The following is a 24,380-nucleotide window of genomic DNA, read 5'->3' as shown; positions in this document are numbered from 1 at the left end:
CATCAAAAGAGTTCAATTCTTTTTGCATTTTGAATATTTTAATTATAAAATGCTTAATTTTAAGTTATTTACAGAGTAAATTACATACAGTGATACAAACACAGCCTTGTCATAATAACGGATCTTCATTAAACCTTCATTAAAAGTGCTAGCAAGAAGACATAAAACCAGCAAAGTGACACACATGCACACTCACACACAACCTCCCAGTAAGAAATAAAAAAAACTGAAAAAAGCAACCAGTAAAAAAAAGCAATCCAGTGTTTCCATCAGCTTTGGTTTAACACAACAAGCACAAATCAGCTTAGACAGCAGTTTTCAGAGGACACGTTAAAGCAGACGTCATCTTTCAGCTACAGTGCAAAACTAGCTTATTGTCTTCATCAGGATGTCTGAATTCCAAACTGCACAGTTTAGTGTTGGCTCTGCTGTACCACAGTGGATTCAACTGCACTAGCTGATGAGCAGAATCAGACCTATAACAACCACGAAAGCTACAATGTCATGACCAAAAAACAGGCCTTGACTTTATATTAGGCACAAGAACCGCACTGATGCACGAAAGAACCATAAGAACTGTACCATGACCAATTACTGCTTTAAATACAGGGATGCACAATGGTGTCAGAATCTCAGTGTTGCCATTAGACAGATGTTTAGATCGGACATTTGAAGCTGATATTTGATGACATATTTTGCACTTTGTAAGAGAGAACATTTAGGTGATATTGCATTTTATTAATTTTATTGCATTTGTAAATACAGACGCACAATGATATCAGAATAATATCATATTTGCTTTAAAAATATCTGCATGGGACAGATTTTCAGATTTGACCGATGTTTCAAAACGATATAAATACATATTTTTGTAACCTGGGTTACTATGCTAAATATCCATTCTTTATTCTGTTTAGTGCATTGGTAGGACTCCACAAATAAAGGTTATATTTTTCTGTAATGCAAATTCACGTGGATCTACTTTTGAATTTTTACTCCTTATAAAAATGTTGATGTATTGATAGCGGTATCTGCTTTGGCAGACATATACATGAAGAATATCGACTATCTGCACTGGCCAACAAATTCCCATATCAGTGCTTCAATCCCATCACATTTTATATGTTAATTTAAAAATTACACTTATTTCGTATGTAGATGTTTTGTGTGTGTGTGTGTGTGTGCAAAACCTACCTAGTTTCAGTTAGTAAAAACAACATAATCCATTATACTGTAAAGTTTGTCCAACCTCACCACAGTAGCTATGAAGAACGCCTTTGTGGGCGAAGCCTGGATAGGTCAACTGAAAGGCATTTAATCTTAACATTTACATGCTTTTGGGGAATTCTGGCTGCATCATTATTAACAAGTGTCTGAACTGAAGCAGGACAAATGCTGGTTTGAGATAAACAGCTATTGTGGCTAACACTAGAGGTCACAGCACGCCATTGCTGCATGTTAAGATGAGAGGACAAACAGGATTAAGACTCCAGGGAGAGGATAAAGACTTAAACCTCAGTGACTCTAAAAGCGTTTCTACCCAGAGGCTTAACAAGCCAATGACCTGAACTGGATGGGAAACACAGTGTGGCATTCAAAGGAGCATCAAGAAATGGTTCAGCAAAATCTAATTTCCCCTTACCTCAGACGCAGTCTCTGAGCCAAAGCATGTCTGTTCTCCAAATCTCGTTTCTTTAGTTCAGCTAAGGGAGCTAAAAGTCTAGGGTGGCTAATAAACACTAGAAATCAATTGTCACCCAAATCATTTCCATGAATACATCCACAAAACTTCGCTCAACCCACTCAAACCACATCCAGGTCTTTTATTAAAGTTGTGCAGACTTGTCAATGCGGTTTAGGACACAGAATAACTATAACAAGGAACTATACAAATGATATGTGTATATTATGCAGGCCCTTGGACATTCATGATTTTGGTTTCGATTTTTAAACATATCTTCAGTTGGAGATGAACAGTTATAAACTGAAAGGACAGAAATCATGAATATAATCTGTAGCGTCCATACGACAGCATTTTTGTATAAAATGGCTTCCTGCAATGTTCAGCTACTTTGTGTTTTTTGTTCATTTGTATAGTTCACAGTAAGTCATACTGCATCCTAATTCACACTGAAAAGTCTGCACAACCTTAATGAAGACCTGGATGCAGTTTGAGCACATTAAAAGAGGTTTTGGCCATGTACTTACAGGAAAGATTTGGGTGACTTGACTTCTAGTGTTTCTTAGCAATGCTAGCTTCTCCAGCACTAAAGGGGCAAAATGTGGACATCAAACATGTCTTGGCTGCTCACTACATCTGGTGTAAGTGGAGAATTCGCTGAACCTTTACTTTAAAATACACTGGCACTGTGGAATGTAACAATAGTACTTTGAATAGAGCTATATGGACTGACCGACACAGTGCTGCTAACAGCATAAGGCCATTACAGTAAGTAGTGTTTTTAAAACAGCATTTCAGAACATGTGCACTAGAGACTGCTATTATTGACACTGCTGTCCGAACATTCGTCCAGTTGCCAGCACCTTCTGCTTTAAAGAGAATCCTAGAGCTTATACAACAGACGCCAAAATTTTATATCAAATATAAAAGCCTGAAGGGCAATATCAGATCTTCTTAAAAAAACTACCAAAATATTAAAATTACATCTGCTGGCGTCTCCAATTAGAAACTAGGAATTTGTTCATGTCATCAATACTGACTCCAGTGTTCAAAGCATTACAAAATCATCCACGCTGCTACGCTTATTGCTCCGTTTACGTTTGTCTTTGGCCACAATGTGCGCTACAGATTCTGAGGTAAACACCTCTTCCTCATGCTCATCCTGCCCATTGCCTTCCACAAAGGTGAAGATGGGGTACGTCTCAAGAGATGAGGTCAGAGCCTGGGGGCAGCAAGAAGGAAAAAAGAAACAGAGTGATACAGTAAGATTCCTTCATATGATGTCAGTTTCTTTGGCTAACAGTGGTGCTCAAACATTTGGAATCACTGTTTTTATTAATAAGTTAAGTTCTATTGATATATTCAATTTCACTGGTTTCAGATCATTGGTAGGAAGCTGTAATTAGGCCTGTCACCATCAAATAATTTTAGCTGATTCATTGCTACATAAATTGTTTTCAACCTAAAGTGATCAAACTGGTTGATTAGCTGTTTTGCTTCCTAGCTGTTACTTAGTTGCTCCCAACTGACGACAGACAGCTGTCAAACAAACAAGCAAACAAACTTTAGTTGCCCTTTTAATGTGTAAGAAAGAAACCTGAACTTGATGTGTCACAATTAATGTGTTTTCTGTTTTCTTTTATTTACATGGATTCGCCCCAAACCAATGGATGAAAACTCGGCCTATTCATATTCAAACACAAAAATTGACAACTAGTGACAGCTACTTCTGTAAATAGTTAAGTGACTATGGAATAACTGTGACAGGCCTGTAAATGATGAACAGAGCTGTAGATGATTGTAAAATGACTAAGAAAGCTGTAAAACATCAACAATACAACTTCAAAAGTGGTGATAAAATCTCAAAGCAGACAACTTGATAAAAAAATGTGTAAATACTGTATATTTCATCATTTAAGAACTTGTACTGAAAAAGTTCATTAAAACATATTAAAACACATTTAGCAATTATTTTACATTGTACTGTATACATTATTTTTATGTATAAAACAACAAACAGCACTAGTATGATAATTGACTCCAAATTTAGTCATCCTCTAGTCCTTCATCAGTGGTCACAGGGCACTGCCCACAAGATGCTGTTGGCTGGATATTTTTGGTTGGTGGACTATTCTAAGTCCAGGAGTGACACTGTGGTGTGTAAAGACTGTATCTGATTCACTTGTACTAGCGCAACACACACTAACATGCCACTACTACGCCAGTATCACTGCAGCGCTGAGAATGATCCTCTGGGGCCCTGACTTTGGAAGAATAGGGTACATGGGGGGCTGACAAAGTAAGCAGAGAGACAGCTACAAAGTACACCTATATGGTAAGTGGAACTGATAAAATGAACAGTAAGAACAGAAACCAGGATCAGTGCATAATTCCTTGTATGTTTCCCCTGCTGTGCAGTCACGCTTGCCTACCGTGGTGATCTCAGTGCGGAGAGAGTCAAAGTCCTTCCTGTTTCTGGCATAAAACCCCAGAGTACAGCTGGGGTCCATGCGGTGAAAGGACATCTTCCTCGCAGCCTTGCAGTGGAACGACTTGGACAAAGAGAGGACAGTGACTATTGTGAACACTGTTCACATATTATGAGCATAATATATACACATACACACATGGTTGTTAAGAGGCCTGCTTTCAAGTTACTGAACAGTTCCGGAAAGTCCTGCTTTTTTCCCCCTTCATTAATTATTATTTTAAATCTCATCTTCTCAGAAACGTACTTAATGGCTGCTGGAAATTAAATAAAAATATGTAAATATGGAATAATATATTCTCCACAATACTGTAATCAAGGAAAAAGACTTTTGACAATTGACAAAAGCTTGACAAAAAGACAACTGTAGGTGAAATACTGCTTTAAATTTGTCTACCAAAACCTCAACTTATGTGCATAATGATAAAAAGGTTTATACCCTTCATTCATTACTAGAATGCCTTATGCCAAAGTGTGCTATGAATAAGGCCGATCAGATTACAGTGAGGATAACTAACACAATGGGGAAACAGCTAACAGTAGGATTTTAAACTGAAACTTGGCCTTTACATTTCTACATGATTAACTGCCAAGTGTGCATTGGTGATAAGCCCATCAGATCACAGCACAAGCACACAGGCCTATATGCCAGCTAAAAGCACTTCTTATCAAATAATTGCTATAACAAAATCAAACGCTTTTTTTCTATTATGTGAATGACTGCGAGAGAATTAAGTCTGGCTCAACCCTTTTGTTTCTGTAAAATAAAATGAAACATTAAATTCTTCTATACCTCCAAAGGGAAGTTAGCTTGACTGACATCTACAGCAGCTTGACATAAATGAGGATCCAGATATAGCAGCTTGTCGTCTGTACAATAAGAGAATTAGTGTCCATATGAATCAAAGGTTCGTTTCTGATCTAGGATCAGCTCTCCATCAGCATAGAATCACATGAATTATGACAAGGCATGCAAAGCTGAACCCAGATGAATCAAAAGTCTGATCACATTTTAAAAATGGTACAAAATCAACAATCTCAAACACACCACTAATAAATGAACACTGAAACACTGAAGAGACAGACGGAGGCAGCTCACTCACCTTGGAATCCAACAAAATATAAAGAGTGCTTTGGTTTTCCTCCAATGATTCCAATGCAGCATTTCAGCTGAAGAAGTTTCTGAAAATTAGAGCAAGAGAAAAAGTTTAATCCACAAACAGGTGCTTCCTAACGAAAACCGTATAACTAGTTTGTGACTATAACAGTGCTACAGAGGCAGGCATACAGCCATATGCAAAGATTTGGAACACTCTGATCAAATTCCATGTTTTGTTGATTTTCTAAGTGAAAATAAGTTAAAACTTCCTCTATACACTCTTTAAAGTGATGACTCTTCATGGGTTCTTCAGTAAAAAAAAAAAAAAAAAAAGGTTCTATATAGAACCATGAACACGCAAAGAACTCTGCATGACTCATGAACTCATGCATAAAAGGTTCTTTCATGAAAGTGTTAAGACTGATGGGGAATGTGTTGTATAAGGTTCTATATGGAACATTTTTCAAAAGAGTTCTATACAGCACCAAAGAAGTTTCTGCTATTGTTACAAGCTTTACATCGTCACAATAGAAGAACCAGTTTTGGTGCTATATAGAACCCTTTTTAAATATACAACACATTCCCCATCAATCTGAAGAACAATTTCACGATGGAAAGAACCATGCAGAGTTCTTTGAGTGTTCATGGTTCTATATAGAACCATTTTCCTTACTAAAGAACCCATGAAAACTCACTTTTTTAAGAATGTATAGAACAAGGTTCTGCACATTTTAACGCACAATTATCACTTATTCACTGAATTTAAATTTACATTATGCAAGATTTGGGGATTTAGTGACCTCTCCAGTGGAAATGGGTAATAGCATGCAACATGTGGGGATAAAAAAATTGTAATGTGGGTTGTGCTTCAGGCCTCTTCCCCAAACAGATGTACCTGATGATTGAGAGTGTTGTGAGTATTTGAAGATAACTCAGTCAAATCTTGGTGAAGGACATGTCTTTTGAGGATGAGGATCAGTATAATGTTGAGACTCAAACATTGAGATTGACCAGCTTTTATGTGTGTGTCTTACAGGGTGAAGCGCAGGAGCGCACACGCACACATACAATATCTTAGCCTTTTTTTTCATCTTAAATAACACTACTTCTTTCAGTTTTAACAAAAAAACTTAGAGTGCAACTTTAACATATATAACATATAACATAACAATATAAACTCATGATATGCAAACTTAAAGAACGGCCCACATTATTTTTCTTCAAAATATTGTGCATTTATTGCATCACATGAATGCCTTAATTAATCTAAACACTGAAAGATGATATGATAGCTGAGGTGGCTCACAGCACAAAATAAAACATTCAGTGACTGGTTAGAAACACATATGCATATGGCAGTGATATCAGTATTGTGAAGGCTTGTATCAGTGACAAGGATCAGGCCATACCTTCACACATTCCACATAGGCAGGATTGAAGGTGTCTCCGCCAAGTCTCACAGGCACCAGTATAATAATGGACGTATTACACTGAGACTGAGGTTCCTCACACAATCTCACAACATCTCCTACATAAACTATCAAAAGACAGGAAGGGAAGGGAAGGGAAGGGAAGGGAAGGGAAGGGAAGGGAAGGGAAGGGAAGGGAAGGGAAGAGGAGGAGTTTACATACAGTGCAATACCATACAAGGGACATTTTAGCAATGTTGTACATGTTATGCTACTACAAATGAAGCAATGTGGAGATGGACAGTCCAGAATGCCAGGATTACTTTAGAAGAGACTTGTGATGAGACAGTTACTGGTTTTCGTTATATACTGCAATATAAAACCCAGTAATCATGGCAAATTTGAACAGCTGAAGTAAACAGCCTACTGCAAAGTATACACCAGGTTAACACATATTTACACTTTTTCATTAATAAAAAGAATATATAATAAAGAAATACTAGATGCGCCACAAAAGGTCCATCAATACAGTATGTGTCGACGTGATTTCAGTATGTATTAGTGCTTTATTAGTGCTATGTATTAGTAAACATCTTCAATATAATTTAACAACAGTGTTGGAGCATTTAAGATGAAACTAAATCAAATTACTAATTATTTTTCTTAAAGGTAATATAATTACTCACTACATAACATCTAAGTCACTTTCTAAAACCCAAACATAGCTGTACCATGTGGAAAGTACAGGAGAAACCCAGAGGACCTTTCAGCACTTTATTTAGGAAGAAACATCCAATCAGAGTAAAAGTCCTGTCACTTTCCTCGACTTGACTCTGAACAAGACGATTATGCTTGATCATAAACATCCATGACTGATGAAAACTCAGCAGAAACTATCTTCAAACAGCTACCTCAAAATAAATTCTTTGTGAATAAAAGACTAGAGCACAATCACAAGGACTTTCTCGTTGCTCAGATGCTTCAAAAAGCTCGAACTAAATGCTCTTCAATCTCTGTATTACAGAGCAGGTAGAAGATCATCAAAGAAGACATCCAGTGTCTGGTGAGATCTATATTTGGCCATTTTTATGCAAGTTCACTGTAATTTGTCCAATTACTTTTGGTCACCTGAATTATGGGGGGTAAAAATGACTGTGTGTGTAGCCTCAGCGAAGGTTAGGACATTTTTATACTTACAAAGTGAGAACGACTCACCAGTGCAGTCCTGTGCTACATACACAGCCAGATTAGGGACCTCAGATGCTGCTACAGCCTTACTGCACAACAAACAAACAAAAATAAAACTGTTAGCAAGGAGACTTTATTACAGAAACATGATAGCTCAGTGAAGTTTATACCATTTAAAGAGGAAATCTGACTTTTTCTACATTTCATTTCAATCACCGAGATGGAGTGGTGCATTCTACAGGAACATACCGATATGAACCAGGGTCATGATGTCTACACATTTTATTTACTACCTATATTGTCTTATTTTATAAAAATACATTTAGGCCTATTAAGTCTATCTCTAAGCTATTGGTAAAACCCTGTTAAACATGAGGCAGCATAACCTTAACAACTTTTTATGTGATAACTTTCTGTAAAGTAGCTTTCAGAGGCAATAAACTCATCAGACGCCTGGTTCCATTCACTGCTTGGTAAGTTTCTCTGATGTTTCACATCAAATCACTCTAAATTACTTCATTTAATGAATAAGTTTTGCAGAAATTTTGAAAAACTGATGGAATTTCCCTTTAAGTGCAGAGAATTGCCATCTTTTGTCCATTTAGCTACTCAACCAATAGCCTAGTTCTTATTCAGAACCTGTTTCCATAACTCTTGCTGCAACTCTTTCATAAAATTGTGGTTCCTTCACAACCCCTCGGAATCTTTAAATCATTGTTCAAAAGTTTGGGTTACTGCTTTAATTAAGTAAAATGAAGTTATAATAAAATGAATATGCAGAATTCATCATATTTAAATATTGGGGGTTAAACACTGAGATAGAAAACTACAGCATATTATTTACCATTAAAATCCTTGTTGGTCCCAAAGACATCTAAAAATAGCTTTTGGAGTCTAGATTAGAATGTGTAAGCTTATACACAGTGTGAATTATTATTGTAGATAAAATAAAAGTTAATATGTATATCAAGTCTAGATTTCTGGTAGTGTATTCACACTGAAAAGGCAACAGCATATCAGATCAGTATCTGAAGCCACAGCTTGCCACTGAGTGACCATACCGGAGTATGTGTGCTGCGATGGACGGGCCATACCAGTCTCCAGCCCGTTTCCCCGAGGTCTTGCCCAGCTCCACCAGCTGGTGCAGACTGAAAGGAGCAGAGGGTGTGTCTCCAAACCAGGCTACCAGGTGGCGGTGTTTGCTGTCCTCTGTGTCCTCAACATTGTCCAGCGTGCTACCCACACTGCGTCTCCTCCAAAGTTTGCCCAGGTCACTTCTCCGTCCTGATTGCTGGGGGGCTTTGACGTCCAGGTCATCTTTGGTTTGGTGACACGCACCCGGCCACGTCCAGCCTGTGGAGAGGAGTGGGAGAAAATTATATATAAACTGTATACTGTACTGTGCAAAAGACACATTTGCAAAATCTATTTATTTGTGTAGTATGTGTTTATTTGCTGAGAAAAGTGTTCATATTTGAAAAAACAAGGTAAATGAGGTAAATTATTTAAAAATTTGCTTAGATGCCTAAAACTTAACTGTAAACTTTTCCTAAAACTAGTATTGCATATCAGTCGTATATGCATGTGTCCCAGTCAAATTATAGCCTAACCTTGTGTTGATTTTCTAAATAACACATTATGAACAGAAAACAAACTTAAAAGTGCCATTTTTTGCTATTTTTAGTTTACAATTTCTTACAAATTTAAATATGACAAGTGGCACATTATAGTACACAATTTTTGCACAGGTCACAGTTTTTATTTCCCTAATGTGTTAAATTCAGCAAACAAACAGTAACTATGCCTTAAAAATGCATAGACATGTGTTCTCTGTAGAGGATATGTTAACTTAATTTCACTTAAACGTTGAAATAAAAAAAAATAAATAAAAATTATAGTGAGTGTGGAGAAAAATCCGATTGCTGCAAAAAATTGTAGATGACGTTGATACAGGAATATGAGATGACCAAAAGCATAAAGTATGTTCCACTTGAACCTGTTTAACTACATACAAAACACAAAAAAAAATCAGTGTTGCTTTTTATCCCACGTTGGCTTGTGGCTAGCTCTGCCCTATGTGAGTGACTGAGTGCATGCAAACTGCCATTTCAAAACTTTAAGATTAGATTAAGAGACCCTTATTAGTCCCACAACGGGGAAATTTCACCTCCACAATCTAAACCATCCATACAGTGAAACACCATGTATACACTAGTGAAGATACACTAGGGGGCAGTAAGCACACTTGCCCAGAGCAGTGGGCAGCCCTATCCACAGCACCCCTGGGTGCAGCTAGGTGTTAGGTGCCTTGTTCAAGGGCACCTACATCACAGACTGTCAGCTCAGAGAATCGAACCGGCGACCTTCTGGTCGCAAGGCTGGTTCCGTAACCTCCAGTCCATGACTGCCTTGTCACATTAATAATCGTTATTCAGTAACATTTTTAAAGATTGCAAACAGAAATGTCAAAAGTAAATATTATTAAAAAATAAACTGCAATTTTGTATTTATGGTAATTTCTTCTCATAAAATAAGTACATATAACAGACTGTGTCACCATTTTTCAAATATAAAGCATTCTGCATATTCATTTCATCGTATGTTAATTCTCAGGGCTAAATAGCTTTTTCAGTTATTATGAAATCATTTACAGCACAGTGTATCATTGAAATTGCTTATTTTTAAAGCTTCCTACCAACTGTTCATAAGATATAAAATATTAGCATCAAATTAAAAACATATTGTATCTTTGTCTGCAACAAAATAGTTTTTTTATATCATTTAAAATAGGCTCCAAACTTTTGAAAAACGATTCCAAGCTTTTAAATGGTAGTGTGTGTATGTGTGTATTCTTGTCTTGCTATACTTGTGAGGACCAAATGTCCTCAAAAAATAGGACAACATGACATTTTTATTCAAGTGAGGACATTTTGCTTGTCCTCATTTGGTCATGTACTGTTTTCAGCACAGAAGACATTTTTCAGAAAAACTGAAAGAGCAGAAAAACTGCTTTTTGAATACTGAGGTTAAGGTCATAGTTAGGCTTTAGTGTAGGTGTTGTATTATTTGCATATAGTAATACAAAAATCAACAGAAACCTATGGAAGTCCTCACAAATGTAACACAACAAATGTGTGTGTGTACCCTCTGGCATCAGGTGTATAAGCAGTCCCTGAGCGAGCAACATCTGCGCAGTGCGGAGCATGCAGCCCCAGCCACTGTCCGAAGTGAGAGAGGAGCCGCCCACAGGAGCAAAACCTTTCCTATAGGTCATCCACAGCAGTGAGGAGAACGCCCGCCGAAACTGCTCCCGCTCACCTGATATAAACAAATACCATCATTATGGGGATTCTCCACTGAGCTATGAATTACTGCTGCTAAATAATAATAAATACTGCTCGGCCTAAACTTAAACCAACACAAACCTGCCCCAAATGTGGTCAATCAGACATGTTTGGTGTCTGAAGTCTGCTTCTCTAGTTTTGCACTGGAGCTAATTTAGCCACTTAATAGACACGTTTAAAGACCTATTAGAATTAAACAAACTTCATGTCTAAATCACAACACTTGCCTCAAACTGTGTTGAGCTGTTAAGTAATCTCACATAGACTTGCTTATGTGGTTTCTGACTGTATGATATACTGTAATCTAGAACAATGAACAGAAGCAGGTTTTGTAGCTTACAGTAATAGCAGCCCTGGGTTCTGAGTTATCTTTGAATAGGGGAGACCGGGTATGGTTGTAACACTTGTTGCAGCACCTGTAAATCACTGATTTTTTTTTAGTTAGAGTTCTCAAACTTTCGTACAAAGTACCCAGATTTGTTTACTACAAAATGCTTCAATTCAATCCTCAACATATCACAGACTTCATGAGTTGATGTCAAGTACATGGTGTTCCTTTGTTACAACCTCACTACTGGGGAAGGTTGTAACACATGCTGGGGTAAGTTGTAACAATAAGGCAAAAGAAGCAAAAACCCACACCATGCAATATGCTTCAAAAAGAGCTTTACTGGAATAAAATAACAACCTAACAACCCATAATAATGCTTTTCATCCCATGTTTGCGGTTGCTTCATATTCTATATTACTGCCACTTGATATCTAAGTTTTCTGATCTAAAAAAGTTTTTCAGTTTGTCTGACACCTGAGTCAGTATTCAATTTTACTCCACTGTCCAGAGGCTAACCTATCACATGTTTACCTCATGTGGAGTCAGTCCATAATACAGGTCAAACTTTCAGCCAATACTTCCTCCTGCATCTCAGAGAAAGGTTTGCTGCTTCTGCAGATTTTGGTTGAGAAACTACAGTTGAATCTAATATAAGTCGTATAGTTTTATCTGTGATGGTATAAGTACTAAACAAAATATAGTGCTTGTCAAAAAAATACTTTTTTACATAAAAATCCATTTTTATTCTATAGAATCTACACGTGCCTGTTTCCAGCCTTGATAACCACCATGTGGGATCGGGGTGGAAGAGGGTAAAAACTGAAATGACCATATGAATCCTATTTAGTCCATGACTGGCAGAACAACCATACCTGGTCTCCAGTACTCTTTAAACGCAACCCGAATCATTAGATTCATCCATCCCTATTCTTTAAACACAACTGAATCATTAGATTCATCCATCCACACTACAAAATGTTGTTTCCCACTTTGCATGCAATTACACATTTCCACCAGAGGGGTCTCCAAATCCCTGAATCTTACATAGCACAGCTTTAATGTGTGTTGTGATTAAAGTACCTATAGTAACACTGCTAAGACATTAGTTCTAAACGTTTAACTGAGAACACCTTTAGAAGAGAGAATGAATGGTGCTTCAGTCTCTTGGAAAGTAGAAGGTGCACTAAGAGCCATCCGTACCTTCAGAGCTAAGCTGGTATGTGTGGCCAAGCAGACACACAGGGGAGGTCTTACTGAGGTGAGGCTTGGACTTCAGTGACCAGCCTAGAAACAGAGACACAGACAGTCTATACTCAAACATTTGAAAGACACTTCTTGTGGTCAACACAAATCCTAACAAATCCAAATCCTAAACTCTTTATATCAATCAGCGACAGATATAACAGAACTGTAGCCATTCATTTAAAAAAAAAAAAACACTGTATAATGCGTGATTTAGTGGAGCTGTCCTGTCACGTTGTTGTTACAGTGCCAGTTGGAGTGATTTACAACTGGATCCAAAAGGAACTAACAAGTGCATGAATGCATCTGAAGCTGTTGACAGTCAATCAATTATACAGATTCTGGAAAGTTATGATCAATCATAATTAATAAATTTTTTGGCTGAGGTCTAATTTTCAGGCTATTTTTAAAACATAATAATATCTCAAATAAAAACGTGGCCACCCCATTCACCTAAACAATAACATACAGGCTGAGAACCTGTCAAAACTTTTAAATGTACATTCAGCACAGCTTCACATACCTCCATATTTCACATTGTTCCATGCAGACATGAGCCTGCGTTTGAGCTTGGCTTTGTCCTGTGCTGCCTCCATATGCTGCGGGTATTCATTCAGGTCAGAAGGTCCAGGGTTTGAGAGGACCTCAAATGATGCCAAATCGTCTGGGGGATCTGCATCATCAGACCACCCAGCGCTCATGTTCTTGGTCTGCAGCTAACCTTTAACATAGCAACCTGGGAAGCAGCATCACATGATTATGTCTTAACTCAAATTGCCATAATTTCTCCACTCTGTTATCGGCCCCTTCAGAGCTCGGAAGGTCTGTGTGGCCTATCAAACAAACAGTGGAGCTCTTGCTGAGATCAAAATCAAGAGAAAATCAAATGAACATAGTACAATAAAAAGAAGGAAACGTGTATAGTACTTAGCCAAAGTCATAGATCTTCCTTCATTTACGTCATTTCCATTCAAAACAGCCATTAAGCACAAATTATTTTTTTTTCAGCATTAGGAAAAAAAAACAGAGAAGATATTTAACATAAAATTACACAGAAGCCTTAACAACTTAAAATATCTTATCAGTGTTTCAGTATTTATTGTGTCCACTCTTTGCCTTTATTACAGTTTCCATTCTTTTCAGGAGACTCCCTTCCATTTTTTCAAAGAAATCTGCAGGAATATTTTTCCGGACCCTCAAAGTTCAGTCTTAGAAGTTGGTTGCCGTTTCCATATTGTCACAATTCAATTAATGTCAAACAAATCAGTGATGATTTTTGCCTTTTTTTTTGTTACAGTTTTCCATAATACTGTAGTGTATACACACCGATCAGGCATAACATTATGACCACTTCCTTGTTTCTATGCACATTGTCCATTTTATCAGTTCCACTTACTGTATAGCTGCACTTTGTAGTTCTACATTTACAGACTGTAGTCCATCTGTTTCTCTGATACTTTGTTAGCCCCCTTTACCCTGTTCTTCAGTGATCAGGACCCCATGAACCCTCACAGAGCAGGTACTATTTGGGTGGTGGTTCTCAGCACTGCGATAGCACTGACACGGGGCGGTGTGTTAGTTTGTGTTGTGCAGGTACGAGTGGGTCAGACACAGCAGTGGTGCTGGAGCTTTTAAAAAAAAAAAAACTATGAAAAGGAGGTGGTCATAATGTTATGCGTGATTGGTGATGTGTGTGTGTGTGTGTGTGTGTGTGTGTGTGTGTGTGTGTGTGTGTGTGTGTGTAATATATATATATATATATATATATATATATATATATACACACACACATACATACACACACACACACATACACACACTTTTTATAGTATTTACACTTTTTAATAGTAATAGTAAACAGACTTTACAGTGGTGGTGTTCTGAGTTTTATATGTAACACTGATGATGGTAAAATAGTCATTAACCTGACAAAATAACTTTTCTTTTGAAACTACTTTGCCTTACAACATCCTGCATGTAACCTTTTGCCATGAATAGATTAAAATATATTGATTAAAATACATATAAAGCCAAACTGTATCACAAAACAACATCTCAGTCATCAGGCAGTGTAGTCATGACTATTTCATGCGATGATGTGGTTTTTAAAGGCATTAAGATGTCTGGTTCCTATAACCAACAATTCTGACTCGTCACGTTTCTCCAGAACAAAGCATTTCACACCAAACCACACTGAATGATTGTTTACCTAATGTTTTATTTGTGCAGAAAAATGTAAAAGTATAATTAAAAGCAATTCTAAAAGCTAATATAAAAACTATATTAAAAAACATTCAGTCTATAATTTCATTTGCGCTGCACGCAAGCCACTTTTCTCCTGTTATATTCTTCTCCTCCTGTGACCTTAATAAATTCACTCAAATAATGGGTGGCAAAACCACTTATTGATTCATTTGTCAGCAACAGAATCTTGTAATCAATGGGACAGTTAACCAGATAGTGATGACACACACAACACACAAGCATTTCAGGCCTACAACTTGTTTTAAGTCAGTTTTGAGGAAACAAATGCTGATGCAGCTCTGCTGCCTTATAATAATTAGTCTCACCACTGAGACACTACAACCTTTAGAATCTGAAACCGACCTCACGAACCCAAAGTACAGCATGTGACATTCAGGTGACCACAAACAACACAAACACTAAACTCCTTCCTGGAAAGGCAGAGAATCAACAATTCAGCTTTAGCAATGTGAATTAGCCCAAGACTAGACTTAACTACTACATGGTCGTCAGTCAAGGCAGTGGTTCTATTTAGAGCCATGAGTTCTATACAGATCCGTCCAAAAATGGTTCTCTGCATGGCGGAATGGTTCTTCGGATTGATGGAGCATGTGCTGTATATCGTTCTATGTTCTAATGTTACAAGCTTGACATTGTAACAATAGAAGATATATAGAACTCATAGTTCTAAACAGAACCATTCCCTGTACTAAAGAACAGCATATGTCAACTTAAAGGGGAACTCCATCGATTTTTCAAAATTCCTGCATAATTAAATGGTTAATGTGTCAACAAGTCATTCATAGTGGTTTAGTGTGAGATGGTCTGTTCACAGGGGTGGTGACAGGAACCGGACAGGAAACGAAAACTTTTCAGCTTCGGCATTTTCTTCAGTGTATATAAAAACCCAAAAGACACGTGTAGGTTCACTGGTGGTTTTGGAGAGTAAACAAAGTGGCTATATTTGTGTTGCAGACATGGTGACCCCTGGTTCCTATCAGCACCACTGTAAAGAAGTCATTTTCAATGAGTTTCTGACAACATTTCACATCAAAAACTTTAAAAGCTCAGATCATTTTGTTGCTGGCTTTTCTACGCCAACAAGAAGGTGTTTATAAAATACAGGTCATAGTGTAGTCGCAACCTCAATGTCTGAGAGATTTGACCACCATAATCCAGCGATTTAGGTCGCACCCGTTAAGGTGTTCATGCTTCGGTATGTTTATGCTAAAATAGGAATATGCTTTTAAAAGCATAGCCACTCGCAGGCTTAGGTCTAAAAGCGCACAGGACAAACGTCAGCAAGGATATTTTTAGAAGTCGTAATTATTCTTATAGTGCGAACATTGAAATGATACACCGCGAAAACACTCGCGTGCTAAACCTTTCTCTCTTCAGACGAACCAAACTCACGTCCTCCAGGAAAAGGAACCCAAACAGTTAACCTATTTCTGACGGGAGCCAGGCTAAAGGACTGGTCGGGGAAACACGGACGCAGTGAGCCAGAAGTCGGACAGTCAGTGGCGGAGCCAGTAACGTTACCTCACATTAAAATTCACGGGTGGCGAAATTTCTTCAGCGTTCATCGTTTTAATAGAACACTCTCAATGATGGTTATGGTCCACAACGTTAGCCAAGTTACATATTCAGCGCTGAGTTAACTAACAACCGCCAAGTTAACTAACTTTGCTATGAAAGCTAAAGTAGGCTAGTGTTAGCCAGCCAGCTAACATTCGCGTTACATCACATAACGCCACGTTGTCCGTTGCTTTCATGAAGCTGGCGGAAATCTGCTTACCGTGCCATTGGCGGTGTCATAAAAATGTTTGAATCTTTGAATCTGACAGGTTTGTGGTCATCGCGTTCGTACTAGTTACCGCAAAACCATGTTGTGTCCGCCGATAAAAATACACTTCCTGTTTACCCAGGTCGTGCCTTGGCAACGCCAACTGTTTCCGCACGGTGATTGGCTGAGAGGCTCAAGCCCCGCCCTAATAGTATCGCCATATTATATATTATATAACCAAATAATAATAATAACTAATAATCCTTTATTTTTATATTGCGCTTTATCAAGGACCCAAAGACGCTTACAATTCAAAGAACATAGATAACACACTTAACACAGACAACAACAGCACAATAATACAAACAAAAAGACAAGGCAGTATATGGGAGGTCACATGAAGGAGCATAGCAGGCTGAGGGCAGGTTATGAGTGTGGTGAGGCAGACCAGTTTACATAAGAGATGCTGTATAATGACAGGGTCAGACATTGAAGGCATGAGGGAGATTATAGGCAAGTGCGAAAAGATATGATTTCAAGTTAGACTTGAATATGGAGAGTGAATTGGATTGTCTGACCAGTAGTGGCCGAGAGTTCCAGAGTCTAGGGGCAGATCTGGAGAAGGCTCGGTCACCAAAGCCTTGGAGGTTAGATGGAGGGATGGTAAGTAGTCCAGCTGAAGACGACCTGAGAGAGCGAGAGGGTTTATAGGGAAATAGTGAAGTGTTTCTGGGTTCCAACAATAGCAAAGCTGTATTATGTGAAATACTGAAATTATGTGCATATTTTGTTTTATTTATTTTTTTTATATAACATCTGTTTGCTTTTGAATGTCCTGGCTGTAGGTTTGTTTTTTTTTGTTTTTTGATTTTCTGTTTTGGTTTTATTTTACTGTTGGGGTCTTTTGATGGATGCTTCCTTATCATATTTGTATGTTTGTATTTAAAAGGATAAATAAATAAATCAATAATCAATTAGTAAATATAATCAACCTGTCACATGCAGGCATACTACTGCTCAAACAAATACAGTGCAGCTTTTCTATAGAAATACAGCAAATACAAATATGAACAATTAGCATTTCTATTAGTATATATTGTTATTTATATCATTAAATATATATTTGATTTTTATTTGCTGTATATACAGGGTGAGTCAAAAGTCACAGGACACCATTTTATTTCAGAAACGAACATAAATGACAGATCTGAATACCCCAGCAAGGATCGGGTGAGGGGGCCTATCTTTTAGGCTATGTCCGGAACATGGCCGCCATCTTGAAAGTCGCCATATTGGATCAAGAGCAAGTTTTTCCAATGGGAAGGTGGTCATGTAGCAGATCAAAGATCAGCATTGTCTCAGAAATCGATTGGCCCAATCAGATTTGCAATATCCCTTGTGGTACAAAAGTTATCAACACAGAAAGTTGCAACAACTGGGAAGGTTGCCTGTGATGCACAGCTATATGACGTGTTCAATGTGCTGTCCCTGGCGCTAAACACAGAGCTGAAGGATCCAATCGTTATGAACCCGCATGAGAATCTCTGGAGAAATGCTGTCACAAGTCTCCACGATGCGGTGCTGAACGTGGTGTTTGTTGCAGATTTTCTCAGCATAGACAATTTGTTTGAGATGACCCCAGAGATAAAAGTCGATAATAAAATAAAAACATAAAATAAAATGGTGTCCTGTGACTTTTGACTCACCCTGTACATCCACAGTTGTGTGAACAAATTACAAGTTTTGTTGATTTTCTCACTGAAAATTAGTACACATTCTTTACAGGGAACATACTTTTTAAAAAAAAGATCAATGCACAATTACAAGTATATATATATAATATATTGGTGGGAAAACATAAAGCATTGCCTGTGCAAAAGTTTTTTTTCCAGTAAGTTAAACTCAAACGCAGAAAAACTACATATCTGCATATTTGTTTCCTGAGCACGTGCCAGACTCTAATCCTTGTGGGCCAAAACACTGCAGACTTCAGCACACTGTCTCGTAAACACACCTGATTCAGCTCATCGGCTAATTCGCAAGGCCTTCATGAACTGAATTAGGAGCATTAGATGAAGGTGAACACTAATCTCCTTAGCACTTTGGCCCAGAAGGCCCCAAGTTTGCCTGCTATAGAGGATGTGTTAACTTATTTTCATGCAGAAATTCAACAAAACATGACTGGGGATTTACAACATACAGAACAACTGCATATATTGTAAATGGATAATCAGCCATTTCTCCCCTATAAAGTAAGGGAGGAGGAAACACAGCTAAATATACAACTGAATTACATATAGCAGTTTATATGGGAAAAGAAAATATGTTTGTGTTTATGGCACAAATAGAAAGAACAGAGAGAACCTCTAAATAACAAAACAAGATTCTTCTAATCCTTTAAACTTTTTTTTATTACTTTTATTACTGCACTTTAGCCTTCTTGCATTGGTTCACAACATTGCCTGAGGAGGAAAAAAATCATATAAACAAACAACAAAGAGGTCAGAGTAAAAAAAAAGACATTTGCTGCTAAAATTTAAAGAACAAATATTTTGAAGAACGCCATGGATCCGTCTTTGAGACCTGAAGATGAACATGCTTTTCACAACAGCACAGACAGCTACAAAAACATTCCAGTAAACTTAAAAAAAAAATACAGCAAGGAGTAAACAAATAACTAACAGCTGCAAGCAGCAATTACTGGGGTCCAAGCACTTCAGCCAACAGGTGGCACTGTTCCTGTAGATCATTTCAATAAGGATGCACAATTTATGAAGCATTTGTTATGGCTACTAAAATGTGACAATTTCTGATCAGTTTTTCATACATACTAGTGGATCAAGGAAATGGATTTGAACAAAAATAAGCATGGAAAGAAAATTGGTAGAATTGATTCAATATTTTAAGGATATAAATTAGAAAAGAAGAACATTGCTCAACTCATCACAGTTAGTGTGGTTGAGATCCATGGAGATGCAGAGAAAAGCAACTCCTAACATGTACAGTAGCTGTCTGGCACCTTTTGTGCTTGGGCCCCTACTCAATTGATAAAGTGCATTCTTTACAGTGACTTTAATTCTTTAATATTAGAGAGAAACTGCCTCAGGCAAAGGAATCTATGCCTACGGAATCTAGACACAGAGACGGCAATAGTGACACCCAAGTAGGAGTGGATCTGCTCCAAAGGACAGTTCACAGATAAGAGTCTCTATTCTACGACATGAGCTCATCAAACACACTACCACAGACAAGAATGGGACACAGACTCGTGTGAAGATCATGTTCACAAAGGTTTCTATACCACACGCTACCAAAGCAAAAACTTCCACAAACAGTAACATTCCAACGCTGGCAGTAAACGATTCTAGTATGCAATACGGGGGACATTTTACACACTCAGATGAATTCTCTCTCACTCCTCTAGCGTTTCTGGACACCTTAGCACACAGATGATTCTGAAGTGAAGAGTGAACAGTTCTGATGAGTTGAATCAGCTGTACTAAAGCAGTACAAATGCTAAAATGTGCAGTGTAGGGCTACTGCAGGTCCATGACTCTGCGCTAGAAGATATGACAATGTTCTAAATGTGAACTCAGATTTGGTCGATCCTCAACATTAGTTTGTAAACAGAGGCAATGTAAAAATGAAGGAAAAAAACACTTGCTAACTGTTGGTTACATCAACACACAAATATGGTATACTTGTACAAAATGTGGACGTTGTAACGGCTTCAAAAGGACTCAAAATGGTATTAATCACATCTACATCAAATTCAACACATCACCTCTTACCATGAGACATCACACTTTGCATATGTAGAAGTATTAACTTTCAACAACTCCTATTAACAGTGCATTCAACAGCGATGCATCACTGACAATGCATTATTTTCCTCTCCACGATATACAGCACATCCAAGGCCTTCTTTTTAAATCTATTATGTGCACTAATTTAAAAAGCTTTTTTCATTCTCACACACACACATGCTTTCTATCCTTGAGGCTTTGTTGTTTCTATTTATTTTTTGTAAGACACTCTCACCCTATCCTAATGCAGCTTTATCAATCAATTCTTTGTTTAGCTTACAGGTCTTCTGTTAGGCCATTGTGTATCAGAGGACTGCTTTCTTTCTGAGCTTCTTTCCCTTTTGCTCTGTGCCTCCAGTGCAAATTCAGATATGACAGTAGTCAGTGTGCAGTCTTCTCCACAGTACTGCTCTTGTGCAAGTCAGTTTACCACTCTGAGCTCAGTCAAGCCCAAGCCCTTAAAAGAGGAATTTCACTGATTTAAAAAACAAAAAAAAAAAAAAACACAATTAAATTATTAAGTTATTCAGAGTGGTTTCATGTGAAGTACAGCTCTATGGAGAAACTCAGCAAGTCAGAATTTTTCATAGTGGTCGAGACAGGAACCAGACGTCTGAAGAGTTTAATGCCTCCAAAAGCTACTTCACAGAACAGCAAAGTGTTAGACATAAGGGTTATGAATACAGTGCCTGATGCTTGAGACATTTACAAGTTTTGAGATCAGCTTTTGTCCTAAAATGTATTTTTGAAAATCCACTGATGGCAGAGAAGTGCATGCAAGGCATTGTCTGGCAAAATCGTACCTAAAGAATAGCATAGAGTTTTCTATTATCAATTTTACACATAAAAACTGTAGGTTCACTGGCCATTTTGGACAGTAAATAAAATGGCTACATTTGCTACCCGGTTTCTTCATCACCACTTTAAAGAAGTGTTTTTAATGAACGATTTTACATCAAACCACTCAGAATGACTGAATTATACAGAAATAATGAAAAATTGGTGGAATTTCCCCTTCAACACACACACATGAGCGCGCACACACACACACACACGCGATTCCTTTCCCAGTCATCAGCAGTTCAGTCAAAGAATTGATTGATTCATGACTTATTTTAGAAATTGCTGATAAGCTTCAACATATCCTGATGGCAGAGATTAAGTTGGATACATTTTTTCTCCACCTTAGCTCAAAGTCAACCTTTGAAAGTGTTAAAGGGTCAAGGCTAAACTCCAAACCGTCCTAACACCATGAAACACTTCCCCTCTACACTGGCTGAAACATGAATGATTAAAATGTTTGACCAGGTCTTTCTTCCAACACAGTCAAGAATATTGATATGATAGTGACGAGTGACTTGCTATTTGCTATATAGACTGTGGAAATGGTTGGATGTGCACAATGTTCACGAGCATTAGGTCTTTGCTTAGTTTTTCATTTCATATTCTTTGTTTTTTTTTTCTTTTATTCACAATTTCTAACATGCATCTACATAGACATACGGCTTCTTTATCCTATATACAAATATGGTGTCACACCTACATAAAACACCATCTATACATACACACAAATTTGACAAGAGTTTTGAAGCACCTTTTTCTTTGACATTTTCATTGTTGGACAAATGTATCTTGTTGATTTGGTGGCTGTTAATGTCATACATGCTGCATGACAATTTAAGTTCAAGAATTCCAAACAGGAAGTTCAGGAATGCTTGGAAGAGCTTCTCGAGGCCTTTTCGGATTTGGAGGATCCAGGTCCAGGCCACGTCCCTGTGGGTGCACGCCGGCCACCAGATGAAGCCTCAGACTTTCCTAGTGTCCCTGCCCGCTTATCGTCACTCACTTTGGTGGCCGAGTCCTTTCCTTTGCCCCCATCTTGAGATCCTAGCTTCATGGGCCCAAGCACTGTTTTGGCCACGCTGGTGAGCTGCGTGACAAAGCTTGACCTATCGCCAGGGGAGATGGCACGCGATTTGCTTGCACTAGGAGATGGGGCTGTAGGGGAAGGGGAAGCGGGATTCTCCTCCAAAACCTCCAGGAGAGACCTCTCATCCCGGGGGGCTCGGCCAGAGCTGGATGAGGCCGGAGTCTTCGCCTCCTTTGACTTGGTTTGGGCTGGACCTGCCTCTGTTAATGGAGCTTTAGCTTTGATGTCTGGACCTCCCTTTTCACCAGCTCCACTCAAGACCTTCATATTAGCTTCCACAGTCTGAGTGCTCTTCCCAGACTTCCCCACCTCAACAGCTCCTGTCCTGGCTGTGGCGTCTCTCTCCCACCCTACTTTACCTTTTTCTTGCTTTTTTCCAGTCACTGTCTGAATGGCCTGGTGTTTTAGCTCCTGCACTCCCGCACTCTGGCCAATGGGGATCCGCTCAGGCGTTTTTGGATCACAGCCCACGCTAACAGTCTCTGGTTTCAATAATGGAGTTTTACCTCCAGAAGTTGCCAGTTCTTTATCTGCTGCTTTTGCTGAGGCTGCTGGAATGGAGGCCTGTGTTGCCTGGGACTTCGACTGTGTTTTGTCTTGCTTTGCAGGCTCAGAGATCTGGGCTGCACTGCCATTGATGCTAACAGGTGCTTTGGTTGACTCCAGTTTACTGGTTGCCTTTGACTCTACCGCCTCAGACCGTTTGTCTTTTTCAGTCAGCAACAAGTCACGACTTAAAGGAGATCCCTGCCATCCTACCTGGCTTGCCATTTGGAGTGTATCGTCGCGGCATGCATCCGAGAGCTTGTGTGTGGGCGACTCGGCAGCAGGAGTGGGCGGCACAGGGGAGTTTTCTCCTTCAATTTCCAAGAGGCTCTGCAAGGCATGTTCACAGTGGAAGGATTCCCGGCGGTATTCGGCATGCGCCACATCCAGGCTGTGCTTCCTCATGACCACAGAGAGACTTCCCTTCTTCTCTGGACATGTGACAGATGATGCAAAAGACCCTGACAGTGATGATGCTGATGGAAATGAGGGTGGAGGGGGTGGGCCCAGCTTCTCAGCTGACTGCACCCGCTGGAGAAGAGGTGAGCGAGGTGGTTCTGCACTTTTGGGCCGAGGGCGTGTGATTGGCGGAGAGGAGTGAAGTTTGGCAGGAAAAGTCTGCGTGGTGTTGGAACTGCCGACTGAATGGCCGGTGATGGGGGGTGGTGAGGACGTGGTCGGGGAAGGCGTGTGGGCCAGAGGAGACAGAGGGATGTTCCCAGCTGATTTGCAGCGTGATGAACGGTACTGACGGTGCAGTTTAGGGGAGAGGCCGTGCAGAGAGCTTGGTCGCATGTGCTGTGATGCAGCAGGGGAGTTTGGTGTGGAAGACGCAGGAGAGCTACTCTGGGAAGATGTGCCTGGTGAGAAAGATGGAGTGAAAGGTTGGTTTAACATTGGGCTTATGACGAGTTAATATTTTGCTAATAAGGAGGTAAAATCAAGCTAATAATCACAAAATTACTTCTGAGTCAATAATTTGTCAACACAGCAAGTATCTGGTCAGCAGAAAAAAGTAATAATTTTAATTTAATTTCAATAAATTTATTTAGAATGTCAGGGTAAAGACCTGAAACCTACAACTGGTCACACATCAGTAATGTCTTTATTTCTCACATTACTTCTCAAGTTTATTTTGCAGGTGATTGTTACATAACTTGCCTGGAAATGTTTTATTTTTCAGAACAGAACATTATACATATCTGAGGCATTTAACTGTAAGCAATTAGCATTGCTGTCAGTTTGTACTTAACATAAAAAACATAAATCAAGAATTATATTCTGAA

At 38.7% G+C, this 24,380-nt stretch overlaps 2 protein-coding genes across 6 annotated transcripts in view; both read right to left on the bottom strand.

Moving 5' to 3' along the window:
• Positions 1–7: 7 nt before the first annotated feature.
• On the bottom strand, positions 8–16,945 carry LOC108441277 (cysteine protease ATG4D-like). The gene is made up of 11 exons (XM_017720713.2): positions 16,825–16,945; positions 13,306–13,518; positions 12,741–12,824; positions 11,010–11,183; positions 8,927–9,218; positions 7,893–7,954; positions 6,678–6,805; positions 5,273–5,351; positions 4,963–5,039; positions 4,114–4,233; positions 8–2,903 (listed from the first exon to the last, which is right to left on the bottom strand). Exons 2-11 carry the CDS (start codon positions 13,481–13,483, stop codon positions 2,730–2,732), a joined length of 1,368 nt encoding a protein of 455 aa, XP_017576202.1. The 5' UTR covers positions 13,484–13,518; positions 16,825–16,945; the 3' UTR covers positions 8–2,729.
• Positions 16,946–19,199: 2,254 nt separating this feature from the next.
• Positions 19,200–24,380, bottom strand: part of mast1b (microtubule associated serine/threonine kinase 1b) — a 50,377-nt gene continuing 45,196 nt past the window's right edge. For all 5 annotated transcript variants that reach the window (XM_017720707.2, XM_017720710.2, XM_017720709.2 and 2 more), the window contains one exon: positions 19,200–23,954. In XM_017720707.2, coding sequence (XP_017576196.2) covers positions 22,324–23,954 — 1,631 coding nt within the window. In that variant the 3' untranslated portion in view covers positions 19,200–22,323. The remainder of the gene's footprint in view (positions 23,955–24,380) is intronic.

Source organism: Pygocentrus nattereri, chromosome 1, assembly GCF_015220715.1.
Source record: "Pygocentrus nattereri isolate fPygNat1 chromosome 1, fPygNat1.pri, whole genome shotgun sequence".
NCBI classification, from domain to species: domain Eukaryota; kingdom Metazoa; phylum Chordata; class Actinopteri; order Characiformes; family Serrasalmidae; genus Pygocentrus; species Pygocentrus nattereri.
This window is presented reverse-complemented; position numbering and strand designations above follow the sequence as displayed.

Coding starts and splice junctions, on each gene's coding strand:
- LOC108441277 (XM_017720713.2), bottom strand. CDS start 13,483: ATGAGCGCTGGGTGGTCTGATGATGCAGATCCCCCAGACGATTTGGCA. Junction 12,825..13,305: donor GAACAATGTGAAATATGGAG/GTATGTGAAGCT, acceptor CTCTGTTTCTAG/GCTGGTCACTGAAGTCCAAG. Junction 5,352..6,677: donor CCTATGTGGAATGTGTGAAG/GTATGGCCTGAT, acceptor TCTAATTTTCAG/AAACTTCTTCAGCTGAAATG.